We start from the raw sequence: 21,029 nt of genomic DNA, 5'->3' as shown, positions 1-21,029 counted from the left end.
ATTTTTGTAAGCCCAGATGATATAAAGTGAAGGGTATTCCCTGCTTTCCCAAACTTGATGTTACACCACTTTACTTTTAGAAAGACCTACATTTGTAGCTGTTTTTGCTAACTTACAGAAATCTGATTTTCTTTGATTTTACGAAAAAAGCTGTCACTGTACTAATATAGGTCTTCTGAAGTGGTATAAAAGAAACTTTCAGAAAGTGGGGGATACCTATAGTTGAACTTGTCTATCTTTATTGTTTGTCTGTTTTCCTCATGTTAACTTAACAAGTACTTAATGAGCATTTACTGTGTTCCAAGCATTGTTTTAGGCACTGGAGTTACATCAATGACAAAATGTGATTTCTAGAGCTCACATTCAAGAAGCTCTTATATACCCTAAGTTCGTAAAAATATTCACCTTTTTTTTTTTCTAGAAGTGTGTAAGTTTTGCTTTTTCATTCGTAGATCATCTACCTGGAATTTATTTTCATGTGGTGTTAAGTAGGAAATCTAGTTTCACTATTTTACATGTGGGTGGTCAGTTTTCCTAACATCATTTATTGACTAATACGTTATTTCTCCACTGTTGTATAGCGAGTGTCCCCTCTCTTGGATATCAAGTTTCTGCATTTGTGTGGGTCTGTTTCTGTGTCTCTTCTGTTTATTGGTATATTTCTTTATCTTTGCCATCTGTACCACCCTCTTAATAACTGTATCTTTACAATAAGCTTTAATATCATAGGTCTGCTCTATTCTTTCTCAAAATTGTTTGACCTATTCTTAGCCCTTGGCTTTTTCATGTGAATTTTATAATTAGTTGTATTCTCCAGTTATTTCTTCTGTTGTGTCTGGCTTCCTTTTCAGGACTGTTACTTGCTGTGTCAGGGTAAAATCCTGATACATTGGTGGGGTGTTCTGGCTTTGACAGTTTCAATCTTCGAACCTCCCTTTGCAGCCACTTGCTCATGTGCTCTCTTTCTCTTTTCCTTTTTTACCCCCTTTCTGTTTTCCTTTTCCTATGGCCATTTAAAAGAATACTTAAAAATATGTATTTTAATTTTTAAAAAATATTTTTATTTAATTTAGGGAGAGAGCAACAATCAGGATGAGGGGCAGAGGGAGAAGCAAGCTCTCTGCTGAGTTGGGAGCCTGGTGCAGGGCTCAGTTCTGGGATTGGGATCATGACTGAGCTGAAGGTAGACGTTTAACTGAATGAGCCACCCAGGTGCCCCTAGAAGTATGTATATTTATTTATTTATTTAAAGATTTTATTTATTTATTTGACAGACAGAGATCACAAGTAGGCAGAGAGGCAGGCAGAGAGAGAGGAGGAAGCAGGCTCCCTGCTGAGCAGAGAGCCCGATGCAGGGCTCGATCCCAGGACCCTGGGATCATGACCTGAGCCGAAGGCAGAGGCTTTAACCCACTGAGCCACCCAGGTGCCCCTAGAAGTATATTTTTTAATTTAAAAAACAAGTAATATATTGGGAGGTAGGTAAATAATAGAAATGTATATAAAGCAAAAGGTGCAGATTTCTCTGATACCAGTTTGCTGAGAGCTTCTAGGTATTTTTCTGGGTGTGTACAAGTATGTGTTTATTATAGCAGAAAAATGGTCATATGCATTCTGTAGTTCACTTTATTTAATTATTTAAAAGGTAGTCTTCTGTAACTCTAAATCATTCCTTTTGATGGCTGCATGTTATGTTATACAGTAATTTAACCAATTCCCCTTTGATGGACTTGTGGGTATCTATTTGCTCTTTGATCCTGAAGCTGCTTTCAAATACTCCTGGATCCAACTGGAAAAGTGGAGGTTTTGCAGTTTATTTTCCATCTCCCTAAGGACTTCCCTCTTAGTCTTTCCAAAGGGTATTAGTGGAGTTCTGTCAAAAGGATTCCTGTTTACTTTTTTTTAAAAAAACCATTTTTAAAAAAATCATGATAAATGTTCTCTTTAATCCCCATCCCCTGTTTCACCCATCCTTCCACCCACCTCCCCTCTGGTAACCATCAGTTTGTTCTTTATGGTAAGGGGTCTGTTTCTTGGTTTATTTCTGTCTTTTTTTAATCTGCTTATTTGTTTCTTAAATTCCACATACAAGTGAGATCATAATATCTTTGTCTCTTTGACTTCACTCAGCATTATACTCTCTCGCTCTATCCATGTTGTTGCAAATGGCAAGATTTCATTCTTTTTTATGGCTGAATAATACTGCAAATACTGCAGTGTGTGTGTGTGTATACACATCTTTATCTATTCATATCTCAGTGGACACTGGGGCTGCTTCCATAATTTGACTATTGTAAATAATGCTGCTATAAATATAGAGGTGCATGTATCCTTTGAATTAGTGTTTAGGTATTTTTTGGTAAATACCCAGTAGTGTGATTTCTGGATTGTAGAGTAGTTCTATTTTTAATTTTTTGAGGAACCTCCAGTTTTCCACAATTGCTGCATGAATTTGCATTCCCACCAACAGTGCAAAAGTGTTCTTTTTTCTTCACATCTTCCTCAAGACTTGTTGTTTCTAACGGTTTTGATTTTAGCCATTCTGACCTATTTGAGGTGGCAACTCATTGTAGTTTTGATTTGCATGTCCCTGACAGTGATTTCAAACACCTTTTCATGTGTCTATTGTCAGTCTGGATGTCTTCTTTGGAGAAATGTCTGTTAATGTTTTCCCATTTTAATCAGATTACTTTGTGTGTGTGTGTGTGTGTGTTGAGTTGTATAAGTTCTTTATGTATTTTAGATGCTGACTCTTGATTGGGTGTGTCATTTGCAAATACCTTCTCCCATTGTGTGGGTTGCCTTTTTGTTTTCTCTGCTCTGCATGATAAATGTTTTTCTGTCCCCTCGCTTAAAATCTGCAAGTGTCTTTCCGTCTGAAATGAGTCTTTTGTAGGCAGCATATACGTGGGTCTTCCTTGTATATCTACTTAGTCACCCTGTGTCTTTTGATTGGAACACTTAGTTCATTTACATTCAAAGTAATTATTAATAGATATGTGTTTATGCCATTTTGTTAACTTGTTTTGTGATTGTTTTTTATAGATTTCCTGATTCTTGCTGACTTTCATGGTTCATTGGCTTTCTTTAGTGATATGCTTGGATCCCTTTCTCTTCAGTCTTTGTATATTTATTACTGGGTTTTGGTTTGTGGTACCATTATATTTGTAACATCTTCTGCATATAGCAGTCTATATTAAGTTGATGGTTACTTAAGTTTAAACTCCTTTGTTCCTTTTCTTCCCACCTTTTACGTATATACTATCATATTTCACATCCTTTTATTTTATGAATCTCTTCAATGATTTTTACAGAAATATTCACTTTTGCTGCTTTTATGCTTTTTACTTTTCATACTCTCACTTGTGGTCTTTATTTATTTTTTTTTGTGGTCTTTATTTTTAACTTTAAAAAATTTAAAAAAATTTTTAAAAATTTCTCTTTAAAATTTCTTAAAGGGCTGGTTTAGTAGTCTGCTTTTTGGAGGAACTCTTCAGTTCTCTGTTCTGAATGATAGTCTTACTGGGTAGAGCATTCTTGGCTGCAGATGTTTCCCTTTTACCACTTTGAATGTATCATGCCGCTTCCTTCTGGTCTGCAAACTTGCTACTGAAAAATTCACTTCGAGCCTTATGGGATTTTCCTTGTATATAACCATTGTCTTTTCTCTTGCTTTAAACACTTTCTTCTTTATTCCTATTTCTTACTATTTTATTTGCTTTGTGTCTTGGTGTGGACCTTCTTGGGTTGAATTTTTGGGGGCTTCTCTCTGCCTTTGGAATCTGGGTATCTGTTACCTTCCCCCCATTAGGGAAGTTTTCAGTTACTATTTCTTCAGGTAAATTTTCTGCCCCACTCTTCTGAGATCCCTGTAATGTGAATGTAACTACATTTGATGGAGTTGCTGGGTTCCCTAATAATATTCTCAATTTGTATACTTTTTTTTTTCTTTGCTCAACTCGGTTTCTTTGTATTACTCTATCTTCCAGGTATTAATTCATTCCTTGGCTGCATCAAGCCTACTGTTTATTACATTAAGTGTATTTTTAATTTCACTTACTGTGTTCTTGCCTCCACTCTTTTCTCCAGTCCAGTGTGTATCTTTGTGATCACTATTTTAAATTTTCTTTCTGGTATCTTTTTTATATCCATTTTACTTTGGTCTCTTGCTGTGGTTTGAGCCTGTTCTTTCACTTGGGAGATGTTTCTCTGTCTTCTCATTTTGTTTGACTTTGTGTCTGTTTCTCTGTGCTAGAGAAATCAGCTACTTACCTTACTCTTAATAATAGCCGTTGAAGAAGAGGGATTATAGTGCCCTGTAGTGCAGTGTCCATGTTCCCCAGGTTATGTTGTGAGTACTCTGCTGTTGAGTTCTGGCATCTTTTCCCTTCAGGCCAGATGTTTGCTAATGCTGTCTTTACCTATTGTGAATAGCAAGGTGTACAGTGGTCTACTTGTGAAACAATACCTGCCACTGCTGGAACTGCAGTCCTGCAAAACAAGCAGGTCACAAGGTGTGGTATTGGCAGGGTGATCTTCTGGGGGAGGGACTCCACAGCACCAGGACTCAGGGGAGCATGGCTGGGAAGGGCTGATCTGCCAAAACACATGTGGCAGGTTTGGTTCGGTGTAAGCAAGTTAAGCAGCATGTGTCCACACAGTGCTGGTTTCCACAGGTGGCTATTATTTATGTTGGGGAGCAAGGGAGGAGAATGTCACCTCCCAGCTCCTTTGTACCTGGAAGGGTCTCCCCATGATCCCTGTCTCCCCAGGCAATGTTCTGAGATGAGCAAATTTCTCTCCTCCTTGTCTGCCCACGGCATTTTTTGAACTGCTGGTTCTGCCTGCATCTGCATAGGTTGTTTTTCATGCTGTCTCTTAAAGATGGGGGACTCTTGTTTCCTAACACCTTCTGGGTTCACCCAGAGCTGAGCATGCTGGTTTTTAAAATTCTAGGTTTTAAGTCCTGGTGGTTTCATGAAATTTCAGAGGCAACTATGGAGATTCATCCTTCCTGTTAGCAGTTTCCCCAGTCTGAAGGTCTGTTTGCCGCTCTTCTCTGTGCCACTGGTGCCTTCTCCACTGTGGCTGACTGTGGTCCCTTTTGCTCCCAGGCTGTGTCTTCGCCCTTCATATCACCTCTGATGTGGACTCTTCCTTGCCTTTCATTGTGGAGTGTGTTCTGGAAGTCCTTGGGCTGTTTCCAGGGTTATTTCCACTGCTGTGGGTGTTATCTAGTTGTATCTGTGGGAGGAGCTGAGTTTAGGGTCCTCCTACTCTGCCATTTTTCCAGCCAACCTTTCCTATTAACTTTTTAGGTGGAAACTTAAACAATGGTGGACGTACCTCTCTTTGGTGGAAAGATTAACAGTTAACCTTGATGTAAATTCTTCGATTTGGCACTATATTTTACTAAAAAGCAATCCTTCAAGGTTTTTGTTTTGTGTTTTCACATGTGGCATCCTCCAAGAGAGTGTTTGTGATCTAGTGGTAGAGGTAGCAGCCAAATTGGAGAGTTGAGGAATGAGTGAGTTTGAGAAAATGGAGATGGAGAGCTGAAGCAGTACTTTACTGCATACTAGCAGAGGAAGAGAGGGGTTCTTGGTGTTTTGTTTTTTATTGGGGTTAGGCCTTTTGAAAGAAGTTAAAATTGGATCTCTGTTATATAATCTGTCCATTTCTTAATTTTCCTAGCCTCCACCAGGCACTGTGAAAATGCCTAATGTACCCAGTACACAACCAGCAATAATGAAACCAACCGAGGAGCATCCAGCTTATACACAGATTGCAAAGGTTAGTTGATGTTATGTGTGTAAATTTGTATTGGAAATTATATTATCAATAACATCTTTAGAGTAGAATTATTTATACGTTGGCTTAACTTTTTTTTTTTTTTTTGCCCTACTTAATTTTTAACTTACTTTTGAGTCTGAGTTAGCTAGTTTTCAAACCTATTAACATAGTTCTTTTTTAGCTTATAGTATTTATTCTTTTATTAACAGTTTTTGAATTTACTTATCCTCTTGAACAATTTGTTTTCTGAAATTTTTGTTGCCTTTTGTTGGTTTCACTCTTTAATGCACGATGCTATTATAGTACCAATAGAAACCATTGGAAAAGGGTTGTAATGGCTAAGCAAAGGACTATGGTAGGAAGTGGCAGGTGGTAAAAATATGAGAATAAAGGAGATGAATTGTATTACATAAGGCAGATTGTATTATGTAATTGTATTGTATTATGTAATTGTATTACATAAAGGCAGATGAAATTACAAACCAGAATTTCTTAATCGTATTCTTCTTTCATCTCATTATCTTCTAAAATAGAAGAGACTGTATATTCTCGCATTGGAAACCTAGGTACCATTCAAACCAATTTTTAAAAAAGATTTATTTATTTATTTGACAGAGAAAGACAGAGAAAGGGAACACAAGCATGGGGAGTGGGAGAGGGAGAGGGAGAAGCAGGTTTTCCGCCAAGCAGAAAGCCGGATGTGGGGCTTGATCGCAGGACCTTAGGATCATGACCTGGGCTGAAGGCAGATGCTTAATGACTGAGCCACCCAGGCACCCCCCAAACCAATTCTTGAGAGGCAATTCAGTGGTCATTTTCTCCCTTTGTCTGTTTTGCCTCAGTTGTTCCCTTTGTTCCTCATTCTCATTTAGCACAGGAGTCACCTTAATTTTATTTTCCCAAATAGGACTCTGACTACTCTTAATGAGAGAATTTTGTCTTGTTCTAAATGTGCCCAGTATTCTCACTGACACTTTTCATAACCAAAAAGCCAAAATCAGTCAAATAGCTCCATAATAATCTTCTGAAACTCTAACCTTGAGTGAATTCCTATAACCTTGAGTGAATTCCTATATAAATTTTTAAAGATTTTATATATTTATTTGACAGCGAGAGACAGAGATAGTGACAGAGATAGCATGAGCAAGGAGGAGAGGAAGAAGCAGGCTCCCCACTGAGCAGGGAGCCTGGTGATAGTGACCACTCAGACGCCCCTGAATTCCTGTAATTTGGAAGAGCATTTGAATGGAGATTCTGACATTGTATGACTTTTGATCTTAGGATCATAGTTCAAACCCCACATTAGGTGTTGAGATGACTAAAAAATTAATAAACTTAAAGTTTCTGGCATTGTAGAGGAAGAGGTAGGGTAGATAGCATAGTCATATAGGATTTTCCAACTCTGACAACCTATTCATTCATTGGTATTTTGTTTGTTTAAGGAACATGCTTTGGCCCAAGCTGAGCTTCTTAAGCGCCAAGAAGAACTAGAAAGAAAAGCTGCAGAATTAGATCGTCGAGAACGGGAAATGCAAAATCTCAGTCAACATGGTAGTATCCAAAGAAGTTTGAAATAAAAATAACGTTTAAACATTTTAAATTATGCCTGTGCTAGCTCTGATTCATTTGGTTTATGGATAAAGCCATGCCATTTTTTCCTGTTCTAGCAAGATCAGACAGCAGATTTCCTACTTGTTACTCTGTAGTTCTCTGATCTTGGCTGATTTGCATGTCTTTTGGTAGATTATAACAGTGTTAGCCTTATCACACAGAAAGTGAATGTGAATATGATAATTTTGGGGTTTGGCCGGGAGCCTTTGATTCTGCACTTGGGCCCTCTTTGAGTCTATTGAAGCCTTAAGAGTACATGGCAGTGTGCCCTAAATTTGACTCTTTTTGTTTAGTCAGCCCAGTTTGTAATTATCTGCCCCTGTCCTCAGAAATACAACCTACTTGTCAAAATATTATTAAAAAATGTGTGGCATGATTCTGTGAAGCCTTGGGTTTCTCAGTTATATCAAATAAATACTGAATTGATCATTTGCTATGAAATCTGTTTAGACTGTGACTACCAAAGGCCACTTACAGGGTGTATCTTAGAGAAAGATAGCAGTATCTGGCTAAGGGGTTAAAGATCTAGACAAGTCATTGTTACTCTGTCTAGGATAGTGATGGAATGACAGGGCTAGGTCAGCAACAATATACTGAACTATTTTTTCCTTATCTTAGATTGTGTATGCCTAAGTCAGAGAACAACAAATACTGCATGATTTCACTCATTTGTGGAGTTTAAGATATAAAACCAATGATCATTGGGAGAAATGAGGGTAAAAAAGAGAGGCAAACTAAGAAACACACTCAACTGTAGAGAACAAATTGCTGGTTACCGGGGGGAGGTGAGTGGGGCTGGGGGTTAAGGAGGGCACTTGCTGTGATGAGCATCAGGTATTCTATGGAAGTATTGAACCATTATAATGTACCATTGAAACTAGTATTACTAGTATGTTAGCTAGCGAATTTAAATAAAAATGAAAAATAAAATTTATATATTCAAAGACTATTAAAAGAAATGTGTAAGCCTAGGGCCTCATGAGGACGCATTCATCCTTGGCTATTTTGTTGGCTTGTGACATCAGAGACAACATCAGTAAAAGGAGAAACTAAAGGTTTATTTGAGATCAGTGTTTCTGTAATACCTATAATAAAATCTGTCCTATGTCCTTAGTATTGACTAATATAAGTTATTTCTATGGGAGATATTTTAGAAGTAAAGATAGTAACAAACAGTGAGAAATTAAGAGTTAGACTTTGTGGTGTGTTACACATGTAAGTACTTATCATCTGTTAACTCACTTAATTGTCAGTATAATTCCCTGAAGGGTGGTATAGTTGTTATTCTCTTGTTATTTCTACTCTTAAATTTATGAAGAAGTGTCAGATTTTATAGATAGATGTCTTCAGATTTTATCAAGTCTTCAAGAATTTAAGGTACCCGGCGCCCCCTAGCCAATAAATGGCTAGGCACTTTTGTTTTCAGATCCCGGTTCTTACATTGCTATTCTCTGCTCTTCTCAGATAGTATGAGACTTGTATGAGAAATGAATACGAAATTTGGGAAGAATTATAAATAGCGCAGACATGTTGGGAAGAATCAGACATAGGTCATTCTTTTTTTCCCACTATAAAGTTTTCTTCTATACAAAGTATATAAAATAGAATTTTCAAAAATTGTGGCATATTATTTCTAAAATGAGAAATGGCCTTTAGGTGTTGTGTTTACCTTCTGGTTTTAATGTTTTGACTTCTTTAACTTTAGTGTTTTTATTGCTTCCACTGCTTCCGAAGCCCTATTTTCAGTTTCATTTCTTTATAAGGACACATTTTCCCTCCTGATAGTTTGAATTTATTTCTCCTGTAGGTTTATTGAAGTGTTATAATTTCTTAGCTTCCTTCTTCTGACTGTTTCATATTTTCTCCTAGTTTTATGGTTTTCTTACATGGATATTTAGAGTGTTAATTGTTCAGACTTTGGGATTTCCAAATCGATTTCTTGGTATTAGTTAATCATGTGTTCCTTCATGGAGTTGGCAGTAGAAAACTCAATATTCAGAAGCTGGTCTTCCCTCTCCACTTGGGCTAGGAATTATATTCAAAGACTTAAGGTCCTGAAGAGGAAATTGTAGATAATTAAAAAATGCATGACTTCTCATGACAGACTCTTGGGACTTTGAGAAATAAGTCTGTTTTCAGGGTAGAGTCACAGGGTATGTCTTTGTGCTCTTTTTTTTTTTTCTTTTGCTTCTTGTATCAACTGTACATATGTGGTTCCTGGTAAACATTATATGACACTGGAAAAATATTTTACCATCTAATGTTTTCTAAAGTGATACTCTGGGGAAATTTTTTTTTTTTTTTTTTTTTTACGATTTTATTTTTAAGTAATCTCTACACCTAAGGTAGGATTTGAACCCACAACCCTAGATCAAGAGTTGCATGCTGTATCGACTGAGCCAGCCATGTGCCCCTACTTTGGGAAAATTTTTAAAAAGGCAGAGCTTGGCTTTCAAAGCTGTACAAATACAGGAATGTAGAGATACAGCATTCAATTTATAAAACATTTATTAAAAGAACAAATAATGTTCTTTGTAATGAAACCAAAAATAAGAATAGCCCATATTGGTCCTAATATATATTTTTTTAATTTGCAGGAAGAAAAAATAATTGGCCACCTCTCCCTGGCAATTTTCCTGTGGGACCTTGTTTTTACCAGGATTTTTCTGTAGACATTCCTGTAGAATTCCAGAAGACAGTAAAAATTATGTACTACTTGTGGATGTGTAAGTATAAAATAAATTGTATATTCAACAGAGTGTATGTTTTATTGTCAAAAACCACCCTTTTTGGAATTCAGATATTAAGGATAGTATCACAAATGGGGTTTTTTGTATGCTCTTAATTTTCAGAATGAAACATATTTAGGTATTGCAGAATTAAACTATGTGACAATCTAAACTGAGGAAAGCATATATGAGAACTGGCATTCTTGAGGAAAGGACTTCTTTGTCACATATATAGTATTTTTTGAGGAAAAAGGAATAGTCATAAAACATTATCTAGGCTATATTTGTTTTGAAAAAATTATTCTATTTTTATGCAATGAAGGCTGTTTAAAAATTCTTTAAAGCATTATGACTTTTTAAAAGGGCCATAAAATAGTATTTTAATTTTCTTAGAGATTTGAGCACAATTTACTTTTTATTTTCAGGTGGTTGATAAGTACCTTTATTATTGGGAGTACCTAGTTAATGTTGGATATTTTACTAAATAGAACATTAGGACATATATTTAGGCTGTGGTGCTTGCATTGTTTTGAGTATAATTACAACTCATGTAATAACTAAAATAAAATGTAAAGCTCTTTAACAGTTTGTTCTATGTACACAGAATTCCAGCTTATTGTCTTTCACTTTTACTCCAAACAGTAGTCTCAGCCCCTTTTAATGTTATTATGTTAGTAGGAGAGGTGTAGCTGTCATAACCTCTCACCTGTGTAACTGCTGGGTAATGAAGAATTTGTAGTGTGCGTTCTTGATGGAGGAAATTTATATGTGTTACTGTATATTTGGGGAGCTGTTTTTTTTCCCCCTCCTAAATAAATGAGACTATTTTCCTCAAAATTATTTGGAGCATTCTTCAAATATGTGAAGCTGCTTTAGAATGTGAGTAGTGATTTCTTATGGATAGTACATTCTTAACTCTTAGTTTTTCTTTGAGATTTTGTTGTTGATCTAGTATCTTGCTAAATCTCCAGTGTAGGTAGTATTGTATATTTTTAACACTAAAGGTTTTGATTTTATATTTGTACATGTAAAAAAGCATATATTTTATTTAATCAATATATAATATGTGCATATATATAGTAATTATTTCTTAATGGGCAGACCTGGCCTAGCATTTTAGGTGTAAGTCCTTTGACCTAGTGGAAAAACAGGCTTTGTATGGGAGAGATAGGGGTTGGAAGAAAATTCTATAAGGAATTGAGTAAATAAAGATTGATTGGGAAAGCTAATTAATTTTAACTGAATGGCTACTTTACTATTGCTAATTGTTTCAAAATAGGTCTGTTTTGTTTTAGAAATATATAACTTTCTGAGGTTTTTAGAATATAGTTTTTCTTAATCCTGTTGCATTGACAGATTTAAAGTATTTAAAGAGGTCTCATTATTTAAAGAAACATTACCTGGAATAAGGTAAGATCTAGTTCTAGCTCAGTGATGTTTCTAAATTTCATAGAATGGAGATTGTTTTAATAAGTTATTTTTAGGAAGTGTCAACCTGTTAATGATTTCAGAGTTGATGAGTGCTTTCACCCTGTAGTAATAATTATGATGAAAAAGAACATTTATTGAGGATTTATTTGTGCCAGGCACAGTACTAATCACTTTATATACATGATGTTATTAACTCCTGACTACACTATGAGCAGGTACTATACTACCCAAGATACGGAAACCAAAGCTTAGAGAATTGGAGTAACTTGTTCAAGAGTACACAACAATTAGGATTTGAGTTGGATAGCTTGGCTCCAGAGCCCAGAGTCTAGATTTCCATGTTGTACAACCTACAGAGTACCAAAATGAAGAAGTAATTTGTGCTTTAAACCCAAATAAGATGAAGATATACTTTCAAAGGTACCTTACTTGAAATAAATAATTTACTCTGTAAAGGAACTGAAGCAATTATAACTATCAACTGTCAAATGAACCTCTTTGAGTGTATTCTTGAATTTTAAAAAAAACCAAGCCATTTAAAGATGAATTAGTGAAGAAGATAATTATACTGTTTAAAATCTGTTTATGTTAGGTGTCTGTGTTGTAATGCAGAGCTTATCAAGAAGAATATTATAGTGATAATTGCAAATTTAGGTCCACTAATAACAGATTTGAGTGCTTAATAAAGCAAATGGAAATTTCCTGTGAAGTTGAGTCATTCAACTTACAAATCATGTAAACAAAATGCCCTAAAAATTTCTTCAGTGTTATATGTACACCTGGAATCCAATTCAAGTAGATTGGAGTGGGATTGATATTAGTAACAGAGAATCATGTGTTTCACATTACCTTGCCTTTCTGGGTATTTTTAGATCTGTGTGTAAGTGGACTGATAGTTTAGTAAGTAGGCCCGGACATTATGCTTTTCTTTGGGGTACAAATAAATTACTTATTGATCATGGTTTTTGGTTACTTGACAACATTTAGAAAGGAATTTGAATAGATTACACAAAATTAAATTGATATTTTTATCAATTGTTGGAGGAATTTTTAATGAACCTTAAATACATATCCATATTTTTCTTTCTTTCCTTAGGCAAATTAGGAGATAAACCTTTAAAAATTCTCTTAAGGTTGAAGTTTGAAGTATAATGTGAATACATAAAACTTTTTCAGGCAGTTGGATCCCATTTAACGTTAAAAAATAATTTCTATTTTATGGTCTTTTGAAATCTGTTTTTAAGCCATTGACAAAAACTACTTTTATTGTGAGGCAAAAGATCGTGAGTAAATTTATTAGTAAACTGGCTTTCGTGAAAGTTAGAAATCCTATTTCTAAATAAATTTAATAAGGAAGAGTCTTCTATGTGTAATATAATGGAATGAAGTTTTAAACGTGGAAGAGCTCCTGTATTATTATAGCTGAAAAATTGAAATGTAGAGGTTGATTAGCTCAATAGTATATTTCTATAACCCAGGTGTTTTCATTCTTCCTCTGGTGCCCTTTCTCTTACTCTCTAGAGTTTGTATATTTAGCTAGTCGTTAAATGAAATTTAGAGGTACCCTATAATGTATGTCTTCATCTTGTTTCGTTAATTACTAGTTTTATTTTATCAGTTGAAAAGATTTTAAAGTTTCTAATGTAAGTTGAGATTTCTGTATTTGGATTTACTAAGTTTTTCATTTATTTTTAATTCAAGTAGGAGTTTGTTGGTATATTTTTCTTGTATTTACATTGAACATTATTTTAACTTTTGAAAAGTATTTATTTCTTTTAATTCAGCCTGTGAATAAATTTTTAAAAAATCCTTTAAAAAGGTTACTAATTATAATGAGTAAGTGTAGTTCTTTAGGATCAAAGTCTAGTTAGATGGTTCTCAGATTTCTGGATATGTAATTATTAACAACATATGAAGAGTTTTCCATTAACTGTGTGCATTAATTAAAAGAAAGTTCTGCCACAGCAGCTGAAATGCATTATTTTCTTTCTTTAAAAGTAAGTTTGATCCTTTACCAAAAAACTGTATTTGTCCCAGCACTTTAAAAAATGATAACCCTATGAGGATGAATAATCCTGAGAGATTGAATATATAGTCCCTGAAATTGCTACTGTATTAGTATTTTTAGTTCAGTGATTCTAATTAATTGCTTAAAAATGTTACAGTGAGATTGCACAGAGCACTTCTCCAGTTTTCTCCTCCTTGTATAGTCCACTCTGGGAGGAGTCAGCAGCTACTCTGTAAAAATGTAATTCAGTGTATAGGCTCTTTTTCCTCCCAAGACTGGTCCTTTTCCCTGCAGGGCCTTGAATCAGGGGCCACATCAAGTATTTTCTTCTCAAGGAGGAATCCCTTAAGGCACTGCTTCTCTGATAATGGCCCATTAGGAGAGTATCAAACGGATTGTTGCTAAACACTGCATAAGTTAGGACTCATTTTCCTGTATATACTGTTTTCAAACCAAATGTGTAAAAAACAGCAATGTTTTTTGAAAGATACTAGCTGGAAGCAAGGGGTAGAATACATTTGCTCTAAAGAAGAATTTTTTCATTTACAGTTTTTGTTGAATGAATTCATAACTTGAATGTAAACATTTCTATTTTGTTTTTTGATTCCACAGTCCACGCTGTAACACTCTTTCTAAATATCTTCGGATGCTTGGCTTGGTTTTGTGTTGATGCTTCAAGAGGGGTTGATTTTGGATTGAGTATCCTGTGGTTCTTGCTTTTTACTCCTTGTTCATTTGTCTGTTGGTACAGACCACTTTACGGAGCTTTCAGGTAAAATGTGTGTACTTTGAAATATACTCTTTAAAACCTGTGAAGTAAATAATTGGTAATTAACCTTAAGGGGGAAATTGATACATTTTTACTAAAATTTTTTTGTTATTGTGTAGCATACATTCTGATAAATTCCTATGTAACATGTCTTTGTAGTAATAAGATTTTGTTTGACTATCGGTCTCGTGCCGGTATTTAGCCAAAGTCACAAAATCTCATTCTTTTTTCCTACTTGAGAAGGAACAAACATGAAAATAGAGAAATGACAGTAGTCTTATATCTTAATATTTGTAGAATAAATATGCCATTTTGTATGATACACTTGACATTAAGGAAAATTTTGCTCTTCATTCCCCTTTCAAACAAAAAAATCACAAATGGTGATTACAGTCTAATTCTTAAATGAACCTAGGTAAGATCAATATAGCTATGATATTTAAAGTGAGTCACTCTCACCTAGCCAGTAGTTATTTTCTGTGTAAATTTTTGGCTCTTCAAATGGTCTTGCATTTGAGAACCATTAAGATTATAAGATAATAATATTTTGCATGATATATTTTAATCATTGGTTAGGATTAATATCTCCTAAATGCGTGTTCTATGAGGTATTAATAAATGTTGCTGAAAAAGGGACTCATTAGCTTAAGTTTGGAAAAAGCTGGACAATAAAGTTAAATTTCTTCAATTCAGGATTGCTTAGATTCTTTTTTTTTTTTTTTTTAAAGATTTTATTTATTTATTTGACAGACAGAGATCACAGGTAGGCAGAGAGGCAGGCAGAGAGAGAGAGGAGGAAGCAGGCTCCCTGTTGAGCAGAGAGCCTGATGCGGGGCTCGATCCCAGCACCCCGGGATCACGACCTGAGCTGAAGGCAGAGGCTTTAAACCACTGAGCCACCCAGGCGCCCCAGGATTGCTTAGATTCTTTTAAGAGCCTCATGTGATTTGTGATTTGACTATGAAACCATTTTTTTTGTGGAACACCTTGTTGGACTATTGTTTTAAGAAGTAAATGTTGGAAGGTGCTGATTTAGATAATAGTTCTCTATGAGTCCATATATTTGATCATTTATCAACTTATTTTTGAGTAATCTTGTTTATGAGTAATGAACCTTTTTCAGCTCTCATGAGTGAGGGGCAGCATTACTAGGAAATAGGTATGTATTGTGCAGATGTTATATTGGGGAAATTAGAGGTCCACATTCAGGTGTTTTTTTTTTTTTTCCATTTCAACATAGAATTTCTTTGATTAATCACAGTGTGTATTCCTTCATCATGGAATTAGGAACCCAGATATGTAAACAGATGAAAAAAAAAAAAAACGGAAGGAAAGGGGCAAAGATGAGGGAATTTGGGGAGAAAAGTGGTCATTCAACAGAAAACAAAATTGGTTAAAATTGTAATGAAGGCAAGAAAATGGATGGAAGGAGGGAAGAATCTTTGGATATATTATAATATGGAGATTAGTTATCAAGGAATGGGGAAGAGGTGTCCCCTTTGGGTGTGGGATGGAGAGGGATAAAAGGGACCTATTTATTCTTTCCATGATCTAGGAAGACAGTTACTGGTGCTCTTTTCCTTGTCATCTAAGCCTGGTATACAAGCTTTTTACATTTTTTTATATCCGGCTTTGGCTTCTGCCTGTCTGCTTCTATCATGTTACTAATATATTTGTAATGATGCTGCTGGGTAGAAATGGGGTTGTTCTTGAGACTTTAAAAGTGACGAGAGGAGGTGCCTGGGTGGCTCAGCTGGTTAAATGGTTAAGCGTCTGCCCTCAGCTCAGGTCATGATCTTGAGATCCTGGGATTTAGCCCCACATTGGGCTTACCTGCTCAGTGGGGAGCTTTCGTCTCTCTTTGTACATCCTCCTCCCCCTCCACCACTTGTCGGGGTGTGTGTGTGCATGTGCGCCTGTGTGTGTGCACTCTCTATTGCTCTCACATACTCCCTCTGCAAATAATTAAAATCTTTAAAAAAACAGTGATCTAAGACTAATGACCTGATTTTAAACCTTCTATAACTAATGTAGCCAAAACAAACCACTAAAAAAGCTAGCTTTTCTGCCTTTTATTACTTAAAGTCACTCGGTTCCTTTTATTTCCTTTCTCTGCCAGTTGAAATAAAAATGCTTTGTGGAACATTTTTACTTCTGTCATTATTAATCTGTAGGTTAAGTGCTTAGCTGCATCTCAGTCCTTTAGAGTTTATCACAAATGATTAATTTTCTGGGTTTCCCTGTTCAGAGCAGAACTGAGAGGAATATTATTTAATGGGGAAAGTTGAAATTAAAGTATGTTACATCATTATTGTTCCTTCTCAGTATGTAACTTTGGCATTTCTTTTATCCACATTGCCACATGTTTCTGAGCCTGTCTTTCTCGCTGTATCTGGTAGTTTGTTAAACCTGTATTGATGACAGCTTTTTCCTTTAAATGTGAAAATCTCAAACACAGATACAGTGGGTGTGATTCTTGATATTAAAAATAGGGCTTTAGGGGCGCCTGGGTGGCTCAGTGGGTTAAAGCCTCTGCCTCCGGCTCAGGTCATGATCCCAGGATCCTGGGATTGAGCCCTACGTCGGGCTCTCTGCTCAGTGGGGAGCCTGCTTCCTCCTCTCTCTCTCTGCCTGCCTCTCTGCCTATTTGTAATCTCTGCCTGTCAAATAAATAAATAAAATCTTAAAAAAAAAATATAGGGCTTTAAATAGCCTTATTCACATAAATGCTTTATTTTAGATCAGTTTTGATAGGGATTACTGCCTTTGAGAAAGGGCAGAGTCAGGATATGCAAGTGTTTCATATTTTGTTTCAAGACTGGTGATTAAGAAATGAAAACAAGCATATGGGGCACCTGGGTGGCTCAGTGGGTTAAAGCCTCTGCCTTTCACTCAGATCGAGATCCCAGAGTCCTGGGATCGAGCCCCACATCGGGCTCTCTGCTCAGCAGGGAGCCTGCTTCCCTTCCTCTCTCTGCCTACCTCTCTGCCTACCTGTGATCTCTGTCTGTGAAATAAATAAAATAAAGAGATGAAAACAAGCATCTGAACATACTATGTAAGTCAATAGAAAATGGGTAGCTAAAACCTTTTTAGGCCAGGTTCACAGGTTTCTTGAGAGAAGTTGCTTTTTAAAGTAGATATTTAGTTTTCATAAATCAGACTCTGGCATGAAGCTAGTATGCTTTTTAAAAGTTTCAGGTTTTCTTGTTTTAAGATTACCTTTCTTATCTATTAATTTTAAAAATATTTGATAGAGACACAGTGAGAGATTTTATTTATTTGACAGGCAGAGATCACAAGTAGGCAGAGAGGCAGGCAGAGAGAGAGGAGGAAGCAGGCTCCACATGGAGCAGAGAGCCCGATGTGGGGCTCGATCCCAAAACACTGGGATCATGACCCGAGCTGAAGGCAGTGGCTTTAACCCACTGAGCTACCCAGGCGCCCCCCTTCCTTACTTATTTTAGAGCAAGAGCGCACAAGCAGAGGGAGAGAAGTAGCCACCTAGGTGCCCCTCACAGTTTTCAAGTTTTACTCTTCTTTGGCTAATGGTGTATTTGGCTCTTCTGCCATAAGATTATTTAAATATCTCCTGAATTTTATTTCTCCAGGTATCCCCCTAGAAGTGAAGAAAGACTAGTAAGCAATAAGGTGCACCTGGGTGGCTCAGTTGTTTAAGCGTCTGGCTTAATTTTGGCTCGGATCGTGATCTCAGGTTTGTGAGATCAAGACCTGCCTCCAGCTTACAGCTCACACTGTGGTTAGGGAGCTTCCTTGAGATTTTCTCTCTCCTTCTCCCTCTACCCTCCCCCTCCCTCAGCCAAAAAAAAAAAAAAAAGAAAAGAAAAAAGAAAAAGAATGGTAAGTAGTAAGAAAAACTTGGCTGGATTGTTTTAGAATAAACTAGTTATTTTTTGGGGCACCTGTGTGGCTCAGTGGGTTAAAGCTTCTGCATTCGGCTCAGGTCATGATCTCAGGGTCCTGGGATCAAGTGCCGCATTGGGCTCTCTGCTCAGCGGAGAGCCTGCTTCCCCCTCTTTCTCTGCCTGCCTCTCTGCCTACTTGTGATTTCTCTCTCTGTGTGTCAAGTAAATAAAATCTTAAAAAAAATTGCATGCATTTATAAAAAAAAAAAGATGGTTTTCAAACTGTGTAAAATACTGTTCTGTATGAGTTATCTTAGTTTTCCACCAAGAAACTGGTTTTACTGTTACACTTATAGGACTTTGTCCTTCATAAGGTTATCCCTCCACCAGAATCTGAAGGACCATGTAGAGAAGTTTCAGATATATGTTTTGTTTTTTTTTTTTTTAAAGATTTTATTTATTTATTTGACAGAGAGAGATCACAAGTAGGCAGAGAGAGAGAGAGGAGGAAGCAGGCTCCCTGCCAAGCAGAGAGCCCAATACAGGACTCGATCCCAGGACCCTGAGATCATGACCTGAGCCAAAGGCAGAGGCATAACCCGCTGAGCCACCCAGGCGCCCAGATATATGTGTTTTTAAAAGTTAAGTTTAATAGCTGTCAAAATTAAGTCTGCACTTGTTATGTTGTCACTTACATATTTTAAAGAGATTATAACTTTGATCTTAATTTTGTGCTTCTGCAAATGACTAAGCATTATGTAAATAATTTAAGATATTAAGTCATTATTATTGAGGCAGTGTTTATTGGAAATAGACCGAAAACGGGTAAGAATCCTGGCTTCTCTGCTTAAAAGTGTTGAGCTCCTAGGAAAATGCAGAACAAAACTACTGCCTCAGTTTGTTGAATGTAAATAGGGGATAATATTTGCAGAGTTGATAAAAGGATTAGAGATAATATATGCAAAATACTATATTTTATAGGTTGTCAGTGATAGCTGGAATTAATGTTTTGGTTTTGTGTTAGATTTTATTATTTACTTTTAGTCCATTAAAATGTTACTTGTTATAAATCATCTTTTGCTGCTTTTAGTTCATTGTCCTCTGGTGCCTCAGTCTAAGCTAGAGGAAATCATAATTTATGCTAGGGTGTATGTATATCCTTGTGTTGAGAGATAAAAATAAACACTAAAAAACCCAGTATGATAATCTAGCCTTTTAATTGGAGGTTTTTTGTCTATATTTAATATAATTACTTATTTATATGGATTTATATCTGCCTTCTATTTTTTTTGAAGAGAAATAATTCTTATATTTAATTATGAAAAGTTTCAAAAATAGCAAAGTTGAAAGAATTTAACATCGAACACCATATATACACTGTCTAAATTCTATCCTAACATATAGATGCTTTATAAGGTAAATTGACATCAGTAACTAGAGCTTAGTATTTGTTTACAGTTTTGATTTATTCTTGTGTGTTTTTTTTGGTGTGTGTAAAATCTAAATTTACAAACTCTGTCAATATATAATGCAGTATTACCATCACCCCAGAAAATTTCTTAGTGCCCCTTTTCTTGAATCATCCAGAGGGTACCTTAATTTTTTTTGTTATTGAATTTATTTTTTAAATTTAAGTTAATTAACATATAATGTATTATTGGTTTTAGAGGTAGAGGTCAATGATTCATCAATCTTATATCATGTATATCATTTTATCATGTACCCTCCTTAATGCCTATCACCCAGTTACCCCATCCCCCCACTTCCCTCTGCTCTGGCATCCCTTGGTTTGTTTCCTAGGATTAAGTATCTCTTATGGTTCATCTCCCCCTCTGGTTTTGTTTTGTTTTATTTTTTCCTCTCTTCCCCTATGATCTTCTGTTTTGTTTCTTAAATTCCACATATGACTGAGATCACATGATAGTTGTCTTTCTCCGATTGACTTATTTTGCTTAGCCTAATACCCTCTAGTACCATCCACATCATTGCAAATGGCAAAATTTCATTTTTTGATGGCAGCATAGTATTCCGTTGTATGTATACCACATCTTCTTTACCCATTCATCTGTTGATGGACATCTGGGCTCTTTCCCTGGTTTGGCTGTTGTTGACATTGCTGCTGTAAACATTGGAGTACAGGTGCCCCTTTGGATCACCACATTTGTATCCTTGGGGTAAATACCCAGTAGTGTAATTGCTGGCTTGTATGGTAGCTCTCTTTACAACTTTCTGAGGAAACTCCACACTGTTTCCCACAGTTCTGCCTTCTATTTATATGTACTACTTACTGTATAAAACATACCGGCTATATACCTTTTTCTTTCTTTGCCTTTTGGATCAATAAGTTATACTTTTTAAATATATTTTACTTTATTTCTCTGTGATTTTTTCTTTTTCTTTTTTTTCTTTTTCTTTTTAAATAAAAATAAATCTTATTTTTAAGATTTATTAGAGCGAGCTTAAGTGTGAACAGGAGGCACCGAGGGAGAGAGTCTTCTGCAGATTTCCTGCTGAGCTCAGAATCTGACTTAGGGATCAAGTCCACAACCCCGAGATCATGACCTGAGCCGAAGGCAGAGGCTTTAACCCACTGAGCCACCCAGGCACCCTAAGCCAAAGCTTTTTATTTGTTGTAGTCTCACTTGTTGGTTTTTGCTTTTGTCACTTTTGCTTTTAGCGTCAGATCCAAATAGTGCCAAGAATGATGTCAGGGGGCTTACCACGTGTATTTTCTTCTATGAGTTGTATGGTTTCAGGTGTTTCATTCAAGTCTTAAATCCAATGTCAATTAGTTTTTGTGTATGATGTAAGATAGTGGTCTA

General features: G+C 35.9%; 1 protein-coding gene across 1 annotated transcript in view; it reads left to right on the top strand.

The window, feature by feature from the left end:
• SCAMP1 (secretory carrier membrane protein 1) overlaps positions 1–21,029 on the top strand; it is a 124,016-nt gene that overhangs the window by 48,862 nt on the left and 54,125 nt on the right. Inside the window, exons 3-6 of the mRNA XM_044266615.1 lie at positions 5,695–5,793; positions 7,236–7,344; positions 10,002–10,130; positions 14,185–14,344. Of these exons, the coding sequence (XP_044122550.1) occupies positions 5,695–5,793; positions 7,236–7,344; positions 10,002–10,130; positions 14,185–14,344 (497 nt within the window). The remainder of the gene's footprint in view (positions 1–5,694; positions 5,794–7,235; positions 7,345–10,001; positions 10,131–14,184; positions 14,345–21,029) is intronic.

Source organism: Neovison vison, chromosome 1 (genome assembly GCF_020171115.1).
Source record: "Neovison vison isolate M4711 chromosome 1, ASM_NN_V1, whole genome shotgun sequence".
In the NCBI taxonomy this organism is placed as follows: Eukaryota; Metazoa; Chordata; class Mammalia; order Carnivora; family Mustelidae; genus Neogale; species Neogale vison.
This window is presented reverse-complemented; position numbering and strand designations above follow the sequence as displayed.